The sequence below is a fragment of the Heterocephalus glaber genome, unplaced genomic scaffold (assembly GCF_053883595.1).
Source record: "Heterocephalus glaber isolate CG9 unplaced genomic scaffold, H.glaber_assembly_v1.0 deba00001733, whole genome shotgun sequence".
Taxonomy (NCBI): domain Eukaryota; kingdom Metazoa; phylum Chordata; class Mammalia; order Rodentia; family Bathyergidae; genus Heterocephalus; species Heterocephalus glaber.
Window position 1 is genome coordinate 18,647,364 of NW_028258444.1, and position 18,008 is coordinate 18,665,371.

Below are 18,008 nucleotides of genomic sequence, written 5' to 3' on the forward strand. Positions count from 1 at the left end.
AAAGGAGAAATCAGAATGAACTCATAATTTAAAGAAAGTGGAAATATTTCATGTTTGTATAGATATCAGACTTTTAGATATTTTTCTCACATCACCCAGGAAAATTATTTGCATCCAGAGAATTCATACTAAGGTTGCCAGCTATCTTTGTATGCATTGAAGATTGTGGGCCTTTTTATAAGGACACAGAAAAAGCTTTACCTACAAATCATTTACATTTGCACTAGAAAACGTTCTGATTTCCCATTTAATGTTTTTCTGTACACCCTACCAACAACTTCTGATTCCATTCTTTCCAGATGAATATTAAATGTTTATCAGATATCAGCTTTGTAAAAAAAAAAAGAAGAAATCAGCTTTGACTCTTTTCTAACTTGATGCAACTATGATTAGCTGTTGAAGATACACAAATCCTAATCATGGATAAATATGCCCTAGCACAGTGGTGGTGAACCTATGGCACCCACGCCACAGCTGGCTTTTTGTTATTATTGAAAGCCCTAAAAAGTTCACCGTCACTACCCTATCAGGGATATTTTCTGATAAAATTTATTATAAGCAAAATTGCCAAATTTTAGAAACCAAAATGTACTAAGTATGTGACTACCTATGTGGAAAAGTAATTTTCACAAGGACTTGGTTTAGCAAAACTAAGAAACATTTTGTAGCTTGCTGCTGCCATCTACTGGTTCTCAACTCTTGGACTTCTAGCAACTGGTTTATGTAATACATAGCAATAAAGAGGAATTGGGTCTAATTTTATTGGAAATCCCTAAAATAGTCCATGTTGAAAGTAAGACATCAGAATTTTCATGTGATCCATAGCGTTACTTTGTAGTATGTGTTTAGTGAACAAATTCACCAATCTTCTTTCACTTTTAATAATGTACTATTTTTAATTATTTCGTTTTGGTACCGGAGATCAAACTTGGGACCTTGCACTTGGGAGGCAGGCAGCGGCACCATTGAGCTAAATCCCAGGCCCAATAATGTGCTATTTTTACGTTGGAATTTCTTTTTGTTTTTTGGTACTGGGGATCGAATATGTTGGAATTTCTGATTAAAAATTTTTTCCTTTGTCATCTTTTTCCAGTTTAATGGATCGAGAAGTGGCATTGCTGGCTGAAATGGACAAAGTGAAAACTGAAGCAAGTAAGATAATTTGTTCTTTAATTAAAGGAATTAGCTGTTATATAAATAGTAGATTCCTGCCTCCCAGCCCTTTTTAACAGAAGCCCAGTATGAATACTACTATAAGAATTTATATGTATATTTAGTCTTTTTTTTTTTCTTTGCCATACTGGGGATTGAGCCCAGGGCCTTTGCACTGAGCTACATCCCCAGCTCTTTTGTTTATTTGTTTTGTTTCAATTTTTATTTGGACATATTTGCATTACATAAGGATTGCATTCATCATAGGGAGTTGTTACTTGTACATAAAGTATCTTAATTCTTTTTATCCCCTTCCTCTCCTTTTCCTCCATTTTTTTGGCCCCTTTCCCATTTCCAAAAAGGTCTATCTCCTTGTTTCCTATTGTCTGTCTTTTATTTTGCTCTCTATTTGTACTTTGGGTTTCTCATATAACAGAAACTATTCAATATTTAAGCTTTTGGTTGGGTGTGGTGGTACATGCCTATAATCCCAGCACCTGGGAGGCTGAGGCATCACTGGCATCACTGCAATTTTGCCACAGTTTTGAGGCCAGCCTGGAATACATAATGAGTTCAAGGCCAGCCTGAAGTACAGAGTGAGATTTTTCTTTAAAAAAAACAAAAAATTGGGCCGGCGATTTAGCTCAGTGGTTTAGCCGCCTGCTATGCAAGCCACAAGGACCCGAGTTCGATCCCCGGTACCAAAAAAACAAAAAACAAAACAAAAAATTAAACTGTTGTGTCTGACATATTTCACTTAACGTTATGGTCTCAGGATATTTCCATTTTCATCCAAATGACTCAGATTTAAGCTTCTTTATAGCAGAATAGTACCCTATTATGTATAAATACCCCCAGTTTTGTCATCCATTCATCTGATGGACATAGAGTTTACTTCCAAGATTTAGCTTTTATGAATTATGCCGTAAACATGGGTGTGCATGTATCATTGTAATATGATATCTTTAACTCTTTTGGAAAGATACCTAGAAGTAGAATTGCTAGGTTAAATGGAATTTCAATTTTTAGTTTTTGAGGAATTTCCATACTGATTTCTACCCTACAGCCTTTCCAACTTTTTTTTTTTTTTTTTTGAGACAGGAGCTATGTAGTTCAGGCTGGCCTTGAACTCACTTTGTAGCCCAGACTGATCTCAAACTCAAGGCAAATCCTTCTGCCTCAGTCCCCCAAATGCTGGAATTACAGGTGTGTGACACCATGTTCAACCATTTGTTCTTATTTGATTTTTTTTTTCTTTTTGATACTAGACCTTGCACTTTTGAGACAGGTGGTGGCACCACTGAGCTAAATCCCTGGCCCAAGGGATTTAATTTTTTTGAGCTCTTTATATTATTCTAGATGTTAATCCTCTGTCCAAGTGTAGCTGGCAAAATTTTCTTCCCATTCGATAAGATATCTCTTCACTCTGTTGGTTGCTTCCTTTGCTATGCAAAAGCTTTTTAATTTTATATGATTCCATCTGTTGATTCTTGATATTATTTCTTGTGCAGTTGGGTTCTGTTCAGAATGTCCTTGCCCATGTTGCCTGTCTTCAAGAGTTTTAACTTTTTTTTTTTTTTTTGAGACAGGGTCTCTCTATGTAGTTCAGGCTGGCCTTGAATTCACTATGTAGCCCAGGCTGACCTCAAATTTATGGTGATCCTCCTTCCTCAGCCTCCTGAATGATGATGTGCACGACCACATCCAGAAAGAATTTTACTTATTTTATCTTCCAGCAGATTTTCATTTTAACATTTAGATCTTTGATCCATTTTGATTTTAGTTTAGTAGAAGCTAAAAGATAGAGGGTCTAAATTCAATCTTCTGCATGTGGATAGCCAGTTTTTCCAGCATCATTTGAAGAGGCTATCTTTCCTCCAGTGTATATTTTTGTTCTCTTTGTCAAAGATCACATAACTAAATGCCTAGGCTTGTTTCTGAATTCTGTATTTTGTTCCACTGATCCACATGGCTGTTTTTGTGCCAGTACCATGCTGTTTTTGTCACCGTAGCTTTGTAATATAACTTGAAGTCTGGAATTGTGATGCCTCCTGCTTTGCTCTTGTTTCCCAGTATTATTTTTGCTATTCTGGGTCTCTTCTGGTTCTGTATGATTTTAGGATTGTTTTTTGTAGTTCTGTGAGGAAGGCTGTTGGTATTTTGATTGGGATTTCATTAAATCTATGTATCAGTTTTGGAAGTATGGCTGTTTTGACAATATTGGTTCTGCCTATGCAGGAAAAGTTAATATCTTCCATTTTCTGATATCCTTCTCTTCTATTGCCTTTCACCTCCTTTTTTTAGAGTACTATACTTTTCATTATAGTGATCTTTCATTTCTTTTGTTAGACCAATTGCTCAGGTGGGTTTTTTTTGAGACAGGGTATCCCAGGTTGGCCTCAAACTCACAGCAGTCCTCCTGCCTCAGCCTCCTGAGTTCTGGAATTATAGGCATGTGCCACCACACCTGGCGGTATTTAATTTTTCTTGAAGCTATTATGAATAGTATTGTTTTCCTAATTTCTTTCTCAATGGGTTCATTATTGGGGTACAGAAACACTGTTGATTTTTGTATGTTGCTTTTTCATATCCTGCTGCCTACTTAATTTGTTTATTATATCTAGTAGTCTTGCTGGAATTTTGGGGCCCTCTATATAAAGGATCATGTCATTCACAAATAAGGATAGCTTGACTTCTTCCTTTCCTGTATATATTCCTTTTATTTCTTTCTCTTGCCTGATTGCTCTTGCTGAAGTTCCAAGTACAATATTAAACAGGAGCGATATAGTGGACTTCCTTGTGTTATTCCCAATTTTAGAGGAACTTTCAAGTTTTCTCCATTTCAGAGGGGTTTTTTTTAATCATAAATAGATGTTGGATTATTCTGTATTTTGAGACAGCATTTCATTAAGTTACTTATTGCTTAGGCTGGCTCAAATTTAGAATCCCCTGGGCTCACCCTTTCAGAGTATGGGGATTACAGGTGTACACTACCACGCTAGGCTTAGTTAGTCAGTTTTGAGCATCTATATTGTGCTGGCATTTGAGTCATTCCAGGAGAAAATTTTATAAAAATCTGTTTTTAAAATATTTTTAAATTTTTTTTTTTTTGGTTCCAGAGATCAAACTCAGGACCTTGCACTTGTGAGGCAGGCAGCAGCACCACTGAGCTAAATCCCTGGCCCTTTAAAATTTTAATATTTCAGGGCTGGAATTTAGCTCAGTGGTGCCACCACCTACCTCGCAAGTGCAAAGTCCTGAGTTCAATCCCCAGCACACACACACGCACAATTTTTTTTTTTTTTTGGTACCGGGGATCAAACTCGGGACCTTGCACTTGCAAGCCAGATGCTGGAACCACTGAGCTAAATCCCTGGCCCCTAAACAAAAATTTTTTTTAATATTTCAAAAATATTTTGAATATAGAGTTCAACCTAAGAGATTGCCTCCTGGTGTCTGACACCAAACTATCAACCTTAGGAAAATAAAGTATCCTACAAGTGCTTGGATTTTGTTGATTTTGTTGTTTGTTTGTTTGTTTGTTTGTTTTTACATTGCTGGGTATTTAACCCAGGGCCTCAAACATGCTAGTAAGCACTCTGCCACTAAGTGCTATTAGTGAAATGCTTTTACATCACCAGCCCAGCCCTTTTAATTTTGTTTGAGAAGTCTCACTAAGTTAAATCAGGCTAGCCTCAAGCTTGTGATCCTCCTGCCTCTGTCTCCCAAATAATCGGGATCAGCTGTGCCCTGCCAGGCCTGGCTGAGTCTCGTTTTATTTTGTTTTTCCCTCCACAGATTAAACAGTTTGTTGGGGTTTTTTGACACTGTCTCACTGTGTAGTTCAGGCCGGCCTTGAACTCAAAGCAGTCCTCCTTCCTTAGCCTTCCAAGTGCTGGGGTTACAGGTGTGCGTGACCATGCCCAGCTGCTGATTAAACAGTTCTACTGGGGCTTTTTTTCTGTCTGGATAGCCAAAAAACCTTTACCATAATCAGGTAAGACTTCACCAGGTTGCCTACAGTTGAATATATACATTCTTGTCATTGCCTAACTCAGAACTTTCTTTGTTTTCTATTTGTACTTCGTCTTCACTCAGTGTCTGTAATCAGCGAGTAAGGGAAAAGGCAGTGAAGTGAGAGTTTAGGGCATCATGACCAAAGGTCCTTGAAAGCTTAGTCTGGAGGACTGGAATCTAACTTGGGTGAGTTATGGGGTTTTCTATGGAAGAACCCGATATCTAATACTCATTATTTCTGTTAATTGTTAGGTTAAATGTATGCAGCTACATGAAAAATACCAGCTGCAACTTGAACCGTGTCATAGACAGGGTTTTTCGGTAGCAAGTTTTATCTTCCTATATTGAATGCCAGATTTAGAATTAAGAAGGTTATTTCTTTTAACCTACCCTTAAATTGATACGGATAGAAATAATAGGCCAGGTTGAGATGATAACTCAGTTAAATCATTTGTGCCTGTGGTCATGGCCAGAAAGACAGCTTGGAAGCTCTGAGCTGAGTTCATTGTGGCCTATTGTAAGTTTAATTCATAGGGGAGATTGCATTTACATTGAGCAGTATATCTTGCAATTTCTAAATTTGATAGGTTCAGCTATTTTTTGAAAATGAAGCATCAAGTAAACTAAACCTAGTAAGAATGCAGTCTTTTTTTTTTTTTTTTTTTTTTTTGTACTAGGGATCGAACTCAGGTTCTTGCGCTTGCGCACCAGGCGGTGAAACCACTAAGCTAAATCCCTGGCCCTATAGTCTTCATTTTTGAGGAGGTTTTTTTTTAATTTATCTTTTATATAAAATTCCAAACATTTCAAATAGGCTGATATGAGCTTTCATTGGCTTCAACTAGTTATCAACACGTGGCCAGTCTTCAGAGCTACAGAGTTTTACCGGACTTCATCAGTTTTATTTCTTTATGTCCTTTCTCCCTGAAAATGCTGGTCTTTAGTGATACAATGCAGTAACTCCTTTCGAAATACTATGAAGAAGGTGGATCTTCGTTACACATTAGCATTTTATTAAGTTATCTTCATGTTCATAGTACTTCATTGTTCAGAGTTTTTTCATACACATTCATATATGATCTTCATATCAACCCTTTGAGGTAGACAGCTTCTTTTCACCTGCCCTTAAATTGGTAAGAATAGAAATAATAGGCTAGGAGTTGGGCATGGTGGTATACACCTGTAGTCCCAGTACTCAGGATGCTGAGCAGGAAGATCGCCATGAATTCAAGGCCAACCTGCACTACAAAGTGAAACCCTCTCTCAAAAAACCAAAAAGTGGGGAGGGCCGGGGATTTAGCTCGGTGGTTCTGGCGCCTGCCTCGAAAGCGCAAGGTCCTGAGTTCAATCCCTGGTACCAAAAAAAAAAAAAAAAGGCTAGGTTAAGAGATTACAGACACTTAGTGAAGATTCTTCTACAAACAAAAAAAAACAAAGTTCTGAATTAGGTAATAATAGGAATGTATATATTAAATTGTAGGCAACCTGATCTTCCCGAAAGTATTAAAAGCACCAATACACAGCTGTATATCCACACCCATGTTTATAGCGGCACAGTTATTATAGCTAAATCTTGGAAACAGCCCAAATGCCCATCAATCGTTGAAGGATAAAGATGTGGTTTTTTTAATACAATGGAGTACTACTTTGCCATATAGAAGAATAAGCTTGAGACATTTCTAGTTAAATGGATGCACCTTGAGACCACACTCTTAAGTGAGATAAATTGGACACGCATGTTTAAATACTGCATTGTTTCTCTGGTGTGAGAAATCAAAAGTGTAAATAAGGACCAAAATGTATAATAAATATTGGGAAATGAGAAGAAAATACTCAGATTGGAAGGGGAACAAGGGAGGAGGAAGGGGGAAAGGAAAGAAGGGACAAGAAAAGAAAATAGAAGGAAAAAAATGGAAGTAAAGTTTTTGTAAATAAGGGAAGAGGGGTTGAAGGGAGGAGAGGGGAATGGGAAAAAAAGAAGCAAGATATATCATGTACAGGTACCAATTCCCTATGATGAGTGTTATCATTATGTATATGTAAAATATACCAGTAAAAAGACATTGTAAGCAATCTAGGGAAGTCTTATCTGAAAGAAGAAACTTTTTTTCATAAATGAAGATACTTCTTCCCATCCTCCTCCTCCTCCTCCTCCTTTTCCTCTTTTCTTCTTCCTTCTCCTCTTCTTCCTCCTTTTTAATTTTCTTTTTTTTTTTTTTTTTTAGACAGGTTCTCACTGTGTAATACAGGCTGGTTTTTACTCACTATGTAACCCAGGCTGCCCTTGAACTCACAGAGATCTTCCTGTCTCAGCCTCCTGAGTGCTGGGATTACAGATGTGTACCACCACATCTCACTTTAAAAATACTTGTTGTTTGGTAAAAATGTGATTTTTCCAGTATCATATAAGTAAGTCTTTTAAGTTATCTGATTACTTTGCAGAAATCTTTACTCAACACACTTCCTTAATTTCATCATAAAATCTCATGATGCTGGAGCTAAGAAAAACTGAAGTTGATCCAAATAGCAAATAGGTTTTTATCTTGGGAACTAGACCAGTAGCCGGCAGCTGTAGCTGTTGGACTTTGGTGGTAAGAAACTTTTGTAGGCATGTCCCTGACTTACTGGGAAAGTGTGGCCTGATTAGTTAACCCGACATAGGTACGGGCAACCCATATGTGGCATATGTGTAGCAGGTGGGCTAAGCAAACTTACTGAGCAAACTCAGCTTTTTTTTTTTTTTTTTTTTTTTTTGTGGTACCAGGGATCGAACTCAGGACCTTGCGCTTGCGAGGCAGGCGGTGATGCCACTGAGCTAAATCCCCGGCCCAACCTCAGCTTTTTTTTTTTTTGGTACCCGGGATCAAACTCAGGTTCTTGCACTTGTGCATTAGGCGGCAAAACCACTGAGCTAAATCCCCGGCCCCTGAACTCAGCTTTTTAATACCCCATGAAGCTCTGAAAATTTTGATTTTTCCAACGTAAATTTGGCTAATTTCTCAGTAGTATATAGGCTTCTATCTTTATCAGTTAGAGGATGAGTTTGAGTGCATGCAACAGAGGGGCCTAAATAAATGTGTTTATTTAGAGGTGAAAAGTGAAAAGATCCAAAGCTTGGTAAGACATCTCTGAGATTTTTTTTTTTTTTTTTTGGTACCGGGGATCGAACTCGGGTCCTTGCGCTTGCGCAGCAGAGGACGAAACCACTGAGCTAAATCCTCAGCCTAAGACATCTCTGAGATGAATTAGGATCCCAGCTTCCTCTGTCCTTGTATTCAGCCATCCTTAATGTGCTTCTGGTGAAAAGCTAACTGGGAAGGCTTCAGTCAAAGGGCAAAATCTTACATACTTGCTAAGTAATACTCCTTGAAAAGAGGTTTCCTGTAACCTCCTGCCCTGTGAGTTCTGCTTATATCCCAGTGGTTGAACACATGACCTATCTATAGAAAATGCGGGTTTTTACTAAGCACATTAGTACCTGGCAACATTGGACTTCTGATGGGAAGAAAAGGAGAATGTCAACTAACAAGTTTTTGCTACAGTCCTCCCCTTCAGTTACTCAGTATCTCTCTTCTTTCTAAAATGAGAACATACCTACCTTCTTCTAAATGGCAGCATCTGCAAAGTCTCATCTAGTTAGTTTATTGGGCTCAAAGGCCAAGTCTTCTGAGTAACTTCAGATCTTTCATCAGGTTTCATGTTGTGAGTAAATGTTGTGGTTAAATGCCCCTACCTCCAGGTGAAGAAAGAAGAGAATAATTCTAAGTAAAAATTTCACTTGGAAAAGCGGTGATCAAATCCTGCTGAACAGGAATAGCAGAGTCTGATTTGGTGATAAAGATTCATTGGGTGATTCATCTTATAGCCCCTGGTTCTGCTTCCTAGGAGTATTTCTTTTGCTGATTGCCTACAGGAGATCTTTTTCTTTTCTGATGTCTACCATGGGCATAGCTGAGTACTACATCAGGTAGCATGCCAGAGAAGGTTATTTTTAAAGGGTGTAATAAGCCAGGAATGGCGGTGCATTCGTGTAGTTCCAACACTGGAGAGGCTGAGGTGGGAGAATCACTTGAGTTCAGGACTTGGAGACCAACCTGGGGAGTAAAATGAAACATATACATACACATACACAGAATGTAATAATCTAATATCCATCATTAGGGAATGTGATAAACACCTGTACTGTGTCCACAGAGTAGTTTACTGAATAAAGGTGATCCAGATGTATGAATAAGGAGTGAACGTCAAGATAGGAGTAAAAATAACTGAAGTAAAAGAAGGCCAGGGATGGTGCTGCATGCCTGTAATCCCAACACTTGGGAAGCTGATGCAGGAGAGTTTCTGGGAGTTCAGGGCCAGCCTGCACTGCAAAGTGAGACCCTGTCTCAAGAAAAAAACTAAAGTAAAGTAAGAATCCTGTATTTGATCGACTCATGAGGAGGGAGAGAAAAGAGAGAGATGAACAGTATGTGGGATATACATAGATAATGTGATAGTTAACCTTGATTGTCAACTTGATTGGCTTGAGAGACATCTAAGCACACTTCTGTAGAGGTGGCTGTGGAGGCGGTGAGGTTGTAACCTTGGGGACACTGGTCCCTTCCTCTCTGGTTCCTCTGTGCTCTGCTTCCTGCCTATCATGAGGTCCACAGCTTTTGTTTACCACACCTTTCCACCATGATGTTCTATCTTGGGCCAGCTGACTGTGGATTGAAACCTCTGAAACTGAGCCAAAATAAACCCTTCCTCCTGTGTATGTCAGGTATTTTGTCCCAGCAACAAAAAACTGATCAATATTGAAAGTGAAGTTTGTGTAAGAAATTAGTAACAGTGGTTCCCTCTGAGGAGTGGCCACAAAATCAGAAGTAGGAGGGACACTTCATTTCATTTTATACCCATTTATTCCAGATGAATTTTTACCATGTGCACATATTCCTCTCTTAATTTCTACGCTTCCTGATAAAATGTTTTTGACTGAGAATAAATAAAAATGGCAAATGATTTATGAGTCTTTGTGATTCATAAAAACTGCCTTCAGAGACCCTCCAGAAGGTGGAAACTGGGCTTTTGGTATTTTCATTTTCTGGATGGATGGTCAACTAAATCCTTGGGTATCCAAACAGATACTATAAGGGTTAGACTTCTAGTTTTTCTTTATCCTATTTAGTAGCAACATAAGATGCATATTTTTTCCTCTACAGTGGACATTTTACTCAGCCGACAAAAGAAAGCAGAGCTTCTAAAGAAGATGACCGATGTGGCTGTGCGAATGTCAGAGGAGCAATTGGTTGAGCTCAGAGCTGATATAAAGGTAGAACTTCCTTCTCTCTGCCTTTCTTCTCACCCTCAGGGACTAAAGTAAAGTAGCAAAACTCCATAATTCATGGCCATATGTAATATATCGAACTCATGATCTTTCCTTTCCAAACCTGGCCCTCTTCCAGGTTCCTTTTCTTTCTATAAGTGGTACTGTCATCTGTCCAGTTGTCCAAGCTGAAAACCTTAGGACATTTCTCCATTTCCCACATTAAATCTATCAGTAGACCTTGTCCATTTGACCTCCTCCTACAGCTCAGTTCTGACCTTTTCTCTTCATCTCCACCAGCACATCATGATCAAGCTGCCACCATATGTTGCTTGGATTTCTGTATAACTTTTAACCTGATTCTCTCCATCCACTTTACCACTACTCCACCCTTCCCACACCTCTGTTCCTCACGCTATAATAACCTGCTTCAAACCTCCCTATGTTTTTAGGGTAAATACTGTAATTCTTTGGTGTGGGGTGAGACAGGGTCCCAGTATGTAGTTCAGGCTGGCCTTGAACTTGCAGTGATCCACCTGCTTCAGCCTCTGAAGTGCTGGCATTACAGGCATATGCTATAATTCTTTGGTTGGGGTTTTTCTTTTTTTATAGGAAAAATTAACAATTTGAGATATAATCTATAAAGATTACTGGGATTTAACATTCATACTATTTATTTAAATTTATTTATTTATTGCAGTACTGGAGATTGAACCCAGGGTTTTCACACTGTCTACATCCCTGTCCCTTTTTTTAATTTTTTTTTTTTTGAGATATGGTCTTGTTAAAGTCATTAAGTTGTCAGTTTTCACTGAAACTCCTGCCTCAGCCTCTCAGAGTGTGCTGGGATTACAGGAGTACACACCATGTCTAGCTTACATTTATACCTTTAAAATTCTTATAAAAAGAACAATGTCACTGAGACTAAACATGTGAACCCAAGATGTTGGGGTATTAATGGATAGTTATAGACACTGGAGGTGTAAGTAATTGTTCATAAACTGTATTAACAAGAGGAGTTGGCCTTTTCTACCCCTGAGCCCTTGGCTTCTGATCTTTCTGAATACATATGCTTTATGGCCAGATTTGAGAGGAACACTGCTACAAAGACTTCAAATAGCTTTTTAAAAATAAACATAGGTGAAAAATCACCTAGAATCTTTCAGGGGTCCTTGTCACTGAGCCAGTGTGCAATACAAACCTCTTGAGTTTTACTGTCCTCTCACTCCTTCCCTTTAGAATCTACTGGGGTAAAATAGATTCTAAGGAGAAAAGAAATTTTGTTTATTTGTTTGTTTTTGACACAAGTTCTTGCTATATAGTTCAAGCTGGCCTTGAATTCACTATGTAGCCCAGTCTGGTCTCAAATTCACAGCAGTCCTCCTGCACAGCCTTCTGAATACTGGGATTACAGGTGTGCACCACCATGCCAAACAACACTAATTTTAAATTACCATTTCCCGTTTAATTAAAACTGTATTACAAAAAAAAAAAAAACTGTATTACAAAATTTTATAGACTGTCTTCCTCCTATTAATGACAGTTGGTCTCATTCAACTATCTGGGAGAAACCGGAAACCCCTTTGGAATTAGATGAGAATTCTGGCTCTCATAGGCTTCATCTGTTTTCCTTCCTACGTGACTGAAAAGCTGCTAGAAATATTTCTGCAGGCTGACTAAGGATCTGTTTTTCTCCCATGTTTTCAGCATACTAAAGTGGGTGCTGTGCAATTTAAATGTCTTATTTCCAGATCATTTTATTTCCGTCACTCTCTCTTTTTTTTTTTTTTTTTTTTATTTCCATCACTCTTATTATGTCTTTGGCTCAACAAATCCTAGAATTTGTTTCAGAATTAATCTCAGACTGATATTACATGTCTGAAGGCTGTTATAAGCAGTTCTTGTGCTTTCATAGCCTCAGTATACTCAGAAGCTTTAGAACTTCAAGGCCTGGAGATAATTTTCTCCCCTTTCCCTGTCAGCGTTTCTGGATGCATCCCAAGGATTCTGATACATTCAGTGTGGGAGTACACCACCCCCAGTTAAGAGGACTGCTCTGAGCAGTTCAGTTCTTCCAAATTATATCTAGGCCCTTAACTTTTCTATTTGATTCATCTGAAAAATGATTCCAAACTACCTTAGGCATTGTTTATTGAAATAGATCCCAGAAGCGCTTTATTCCTGACATATTTCTAGTTCCACAATTTCTGTAGTATAGCTTTTGACCCAAGGGTTTGATTACTTCTCAACTCACTCTGCTTAAAAGGATTAAATCACTTGCAGCATATACTCTTCTTGTTTGCAAAGTTGACTTTTCACATGAATAATTTTTCATCTCATGAAATTGTTCCTATTTCAAAGACTATGAAATTCTACTTGATAGACATGAAGTGAGTTTCCTAAAGAAGTTCCTATTGAATAACGCCAAATCAGCTATCTAAATGGGATCATTGTCATAGCTTATGAACATCTTGCCGCCCCTGCTTCTGTATAAAATGCAACAATATGGAGAATAGCCAATAGTGGGAGGCTGGTTTGCTACTATAAACTTTCTCTCCTTTTGCCTTTCTTACAGTTTCTAGTTATACCTGCTGGGCTTTGACCATCATGTACCATTCCATAATATTTCCAAACTTATCTTTGGGCCCTTGAGAAAATGAGTGAATTTGTTTGATCACTCAGCATTGGTAATGTGACAGTCACTTAGTAAACTTGGAAGCAGTAGAAAAAAGAAACTTGAAAATACGTAATGCTGTTTTTAGGCCTGTTGTGGTGGCACACACCTTTAATCCATGTACTCAGGAGGCAGAGGCAGCAAGTTTGTGGCCAGTGCAGGCTAGATAGTGAGTTCAAAGCCAACCTGAACTACATAGCAAGACCCCACACCCACCCCCCCGAAAAAAAAAAAAAAAGCTTCACCTGTATAAAGTAAGTTGTACTTTCACTGTACAGTGTTTGTCTAACCTGGAGACATTTATTTGCTTTTTCTCCAGCACTTTGTTAGCGAACGTAAATATGATGAGGATCTGGGACGAGTAGCTCGGTTTACCTGTGATGTGGAGACTCTGAAGAAGAGCATTGATTCCTTTGGACAAGGTGAGGTGGTGAGAGGTTCTGGGCCATGCAGCCATCCACTGTTAATGAGCGACTGATGTGCCTCTCCTCTGAGCTTCTCAGTGCCTCTTGTCTGTTTTTATGAAAAGCAACTCTGAGTGTACTTTAAACTCTGAGGATATTTACCAAGCTCCTTTTCGTATAAAATTCTCTTTTTCTACTATTCTCTGCTGAGTTGAGTGGTTATGATATATAGTTTAAAGAACATGGGACTCTGGAATCAGACCAAGTTTGAATCCTTCCTGGACACTGATATCTTGGAACCTCACTTTACTCTCTTTAAATGGAGATAAGAGATAATACTTACCTTGCCTGGCACATAATAGTCCTTTTTTTTGTATGTGCATGTGCGTTTGTGTGTCTGTGTCTTTGCCCCATGTATGTGTTTGTGTATTTGTGATACTGAGGATTGAACTCCAGGCCTTCACAGTGAGCTATATCCCCAGTCCTTTTTTAACTTTTAATTTTGAGAAAGAGACTTGCTAAGTTACCCAGGCTGGGTTTGAACTTGTAATCTTCCGGCTTTAGCCTACCAGACTGCTGAGATTATAGGCATGTACCACTGCATCTGGCTGGTGGGCTTTTAAATAATAGCATTAAAGATGGGGGAGGGTGTGGTGTCTCAGAGTGAGAATTTGTGGTCAACCATGCTCTGAGCTCAGCTCCACTGTTCTATCTCATGTAAAAGTGAAATGTTGGACCAGGGGTTATGTAGCTCAGAGCATAGGCCTACATATGTGAAGCCCTGGGTTAGATACCCACACTACAAAAAATAAAATAAAGTAAAATTTAAGTGAAATGTTAGCCTTAGGACCCTGATTGTAAACTCATCATTAGTCCAGGCTTGAAGCCAACAAAAAAGTCTGGGGAGTAGTTTTAAACCACTGAATTCTGACATTTGAATTGAAAATATTAGTATTTTTCAGTTAGATTGATATTTTGGGTTTAGGGTTATTTTTGCAGAAAGAAATTTGGCAAGATACACATTTGTTGTAAAGACTAGTTCTATTCATATTAAACTGATCTTGATTATTTTTACCTTGAATTATTCAAACTTTTTAAAAAGGATTTAGGGCTGGGGATTTAGCTCAGTGGCATAGTGCCTGCCTGGCAAGTGCAAGGCCCTGAGTTCAGCCCCTGGTACCCAAAAAATAAATAAATAAATAAAAAGATTTAGCAAAAGACTTAATTTGTTTATCATTTTCTTTCTTTACAAAGTCTGTACTTTAGAATGTTCCTTGCATAGGAAACTGAACATATGGCCTGTACTATTGTTCCCAGGCTTATTCAGCTGCTGGAGCCAGAGCCAGGAGTTTAGGTACTGTAGTAGGAAATGCCAAGAAGTCATTAGTCAGTGGTGGTAGAAGAGAGAATGAGTAACTTGATTTTAAATTGTTCTCCTGTCTCTAAGAATTCCTTTATAAAGCAGTGGGAGTTTGGAGAGAGCAGAAAAAGAGGGCAGGAGGAGATTTCCCTTCCCCCATTTTACAGGTTTTTCTTTATAACTATTCAAGTAGATAATACTTTATCTTAAATTGCTCACTGTGAAATGGAAAAATAGAGAAAACTTTTTCCACTGTTTTTCCAGCATATGATTACATATTCCTCATATTTCTGTTTCAGTGTCCCACCCAAAAAACAGCTATTCGACCAGATCCCGATGTAGCTCAGTTGTATCTGTGTCCTTGAGTGGCCCAAGTGATGCTTCTGCTGCTTCCTCTTCCACCTGTGCCTCTGCTTCCAGCCTTTCCAGTGCTAACAAGAGAAATTCTGCACCAGGAGAAGCTCCTGCAGCTACAGCAAACTCTGGCAGCCGGCCCTGCCAGCCTCATCGGGAGGTAATCTGGCTTCCACACTGAACATGTGAGAGAGAAAAGGCACCTGATTGTCAAAGTTTAAGTACTTATAGCTCAGTATTACCTTCCCCTCTTTATTCCTGTTCCATACCTATTTTGCATCCCTCTAGTGCCAAGTAGTTCCTGAGAAAGCATTCAATACAATACTCTGAAGCACCAGACAGTTTAGCCTTCCTGTAGCCAAGAACTGCCAAGAACTGCCAATTTTCTTATGTTGGCAGTAATCTTCACCTTTTTTTTTTTTTTTTTTGTACCGGGAATCAAACTCAGAACCTTGCACTTGTGAGGCAGGTGGTGGTACCACTGAGCTAAATCCCTGGCCCAGTAATCTTCACTTTTATAGGTAGTATTGGTTGGTAATCAGTCACACTGAGAGTCATGCACACATCTCAAGATAGACAAACACTGGGAGTTCATCAGCATGCATCTGAAAGCATAACTCCCTAGAAGCTCAGTGCAAATATGCCAGGGGAAGAAAAAGTGAACCTTGTAGGGGTTGGGAACAAACTCTAGAAAGTGGAAGAATAATCTGTGATTTCTTTTCCTTGTTTTGGAGGAGAATAATAGCATTCAGTGCTGTCAGTAATTCTTTAGGACTGGTTTGGCATTGGAAGTGAAGGACAAAAAAGAAATCCCATAAGCCATATGCTTTTTGGATTGTGATGTCCAAGTGTACTAAATGTCACAGAAACATGATTTAACCTGTGGTTCATCCAGTATAGCAAAGCAGACCATAATGATGCTTATTTTATTATTCCAAATGTTCCATTATCTTTACAAATGGCTTATGATTTATAAAATTGAGACATATAAGATATATGTCCAATTAAGAGCTTGTAACAAAGACCCAGGGATTTAGCTCAGTGATTCTGGCACCTACCTCGCAAGCAAAAGGTCCTGAGTTCAATCCCCGGTACCCAAAAAAAAAAAAGATCTTGTAACAGCCCTAAGAATTTTCTGTCTTCCTTGTTAGCTTTCTTCCTGTGCCTGTCTAAAGAGAAGTAAACTCCTCTTCAGTGAAGAACCTAGGAGTGAAGCTAGGGAAAGATTTGTAGAAAATGCATTAAGTGTGATATAGTGGCTAGGTCAGATTGGCTGACAAAATTCTGAGTTCCAAACTTGATATACTAGGACTGTGCTTTCAGAATATCCATAAACTAAACTGAGATCAAAATGCCAGAGTACCTTAAACATTATGTTCTTTTATCCTTAGGTATTGCCAGGGAACAGACGAGGACAAGGCTATAGGCCACAAGGCCGAAAGTCCAATGACTCTACAAATCAAGAACGACATGACAGTGTGGGTCATTACAGAAATAGCTCATGGTATTCATCTGGTTCCAGGTATCAGAGTGTTCTACCCCAGGCACCAGGAAACAGTAGTGAATGGGGCCAGGCTCACTCTACAGGGACCAGTGGAACTGGAGCCAGCATGGAGCCTAGTCTGTCTAAACCCTTGTTCAGGAAGGGGCTCCCCCAGCGCAAACCCAGGACCTCTCAGCCCAAAGCTGTGAACTCTTGAGAGAACTTGGAGTTGGCCTCGCTCCTCTGCCTCATAAAATTCAACATGATAACTGGACTTTAGGAAATATGTAAGTTAGGTTTAATAACAAAAAGAATTTTTTGTATATCACCTTTTGTGCCATTCTAAATATTTTTTGGTTTCTTCTGCCCTTATTTCTTCTTTGTCATTTTTGGAGGGGAAGGTGTTTTTTCCCTTGACCTTTCCCAGTTATATAGACTGTTTCTGATTGGTTCTTCCTACCAGGAATCAGGAGCAACTGTTGCCAGGTTTCCCAAGGGTAAGCAACATTGCACTAGGTCTTCCATCTGCCTAAGGAGGCCTCACCAAACAAGCCCCTGCTGCTGAGGATGATTCAAGAGGAGTGGGTCAGAAATAGACCCGTCACTTTTTTAGTAAAAGTAGAAGCCATGAATGCTTGCCAGGTTCCCTCTAAACAACAGTTTGACCAGGAGAGGCAGTGAGGGGATTGTATATTGTAGTGGATTAGCCAGAAAAGAGAAATATTAATTGGTGAAAAAGAGAACACTAGGAAACATTGGAGCATCTGCCTGTGTCCTAGAATGTGTCTGAGATTTGACACTTAAATCAGAGTTTCAGTTTCCTGCTTGGCATCCTAACTTAACCTGCAGTTTCTTCAAAATGTCCAAAACCTTGTTTCCTGTAACCTTAGGCCACATCTTAGGCTGCAAACTACTCTAAGGAAGTCTATAGGAAAATAGCATTTAATTAAAGTTTTTTAAAAGTTATAAAAAACATATTTCTTTATTTCAGTGTTTGGAGTTTTTGTTGTTATTGTTCGCCCCCTTACCTGAATCCTGTTCTCATTCTGAACCAAATTTATAGCAATATAATTAGCATTAATCTAAGATGTTATCCATCAAAAATTGCTGCAGTCTTTATAGATGAATAAATAAAAATAACTGTATAAATATTCCCACATTTGTTTCACAGCAGCAAGTGACTTCATTTCATTATCTGTTATTCTCCGGGCCTCATGAGGTAGAAGTCTGTTGGACAGCCTGTTCTGTGCTTAAATGAG

General features: G+C 38.8%; 1 protein-coding gene across 14 annotated transcripts in view; it reads left to right on the top strand.

Moving 5' to 3' along the window:
- Positions 1-17,734, top strand: part of Spats2 (spermatogenesis associated serine rich 2) — a 94,291-nt gene extending 76,557 nt beyond the window's left edge. For all 14 annotated transcript variants that reach the window (XM_087200129.1, XM_087200125.1, XM_087200126.1 and 11 more), the window contains 5 exons: positions 1,094-1,152; positions 10,371-10,480; positions 13,468-13,570; positions 15,212-15,426; positions 16,658-17,734. In XM_087200129.1, the coding sequence (XP_087056255.1) occupies positions 1,094-1,152; positions 10,371-10,480; positions 13,468-13,570; positions 15,212-15,426; positions 16,658-16,966 (796 nt within the window). In that variant the 3' untranslated portion in view covers positions 16,967-17,734. The remainder of the gene's footprint in view (positions 1-1,093; positions 1,153-10,370; positions 10,481-13,467; positions 13,571-15,211; positions 15,427-16,657) is intronic.
- The last annotated feature ends 274 nt before the right edge of the window (positions 17,735-18,008 follow it).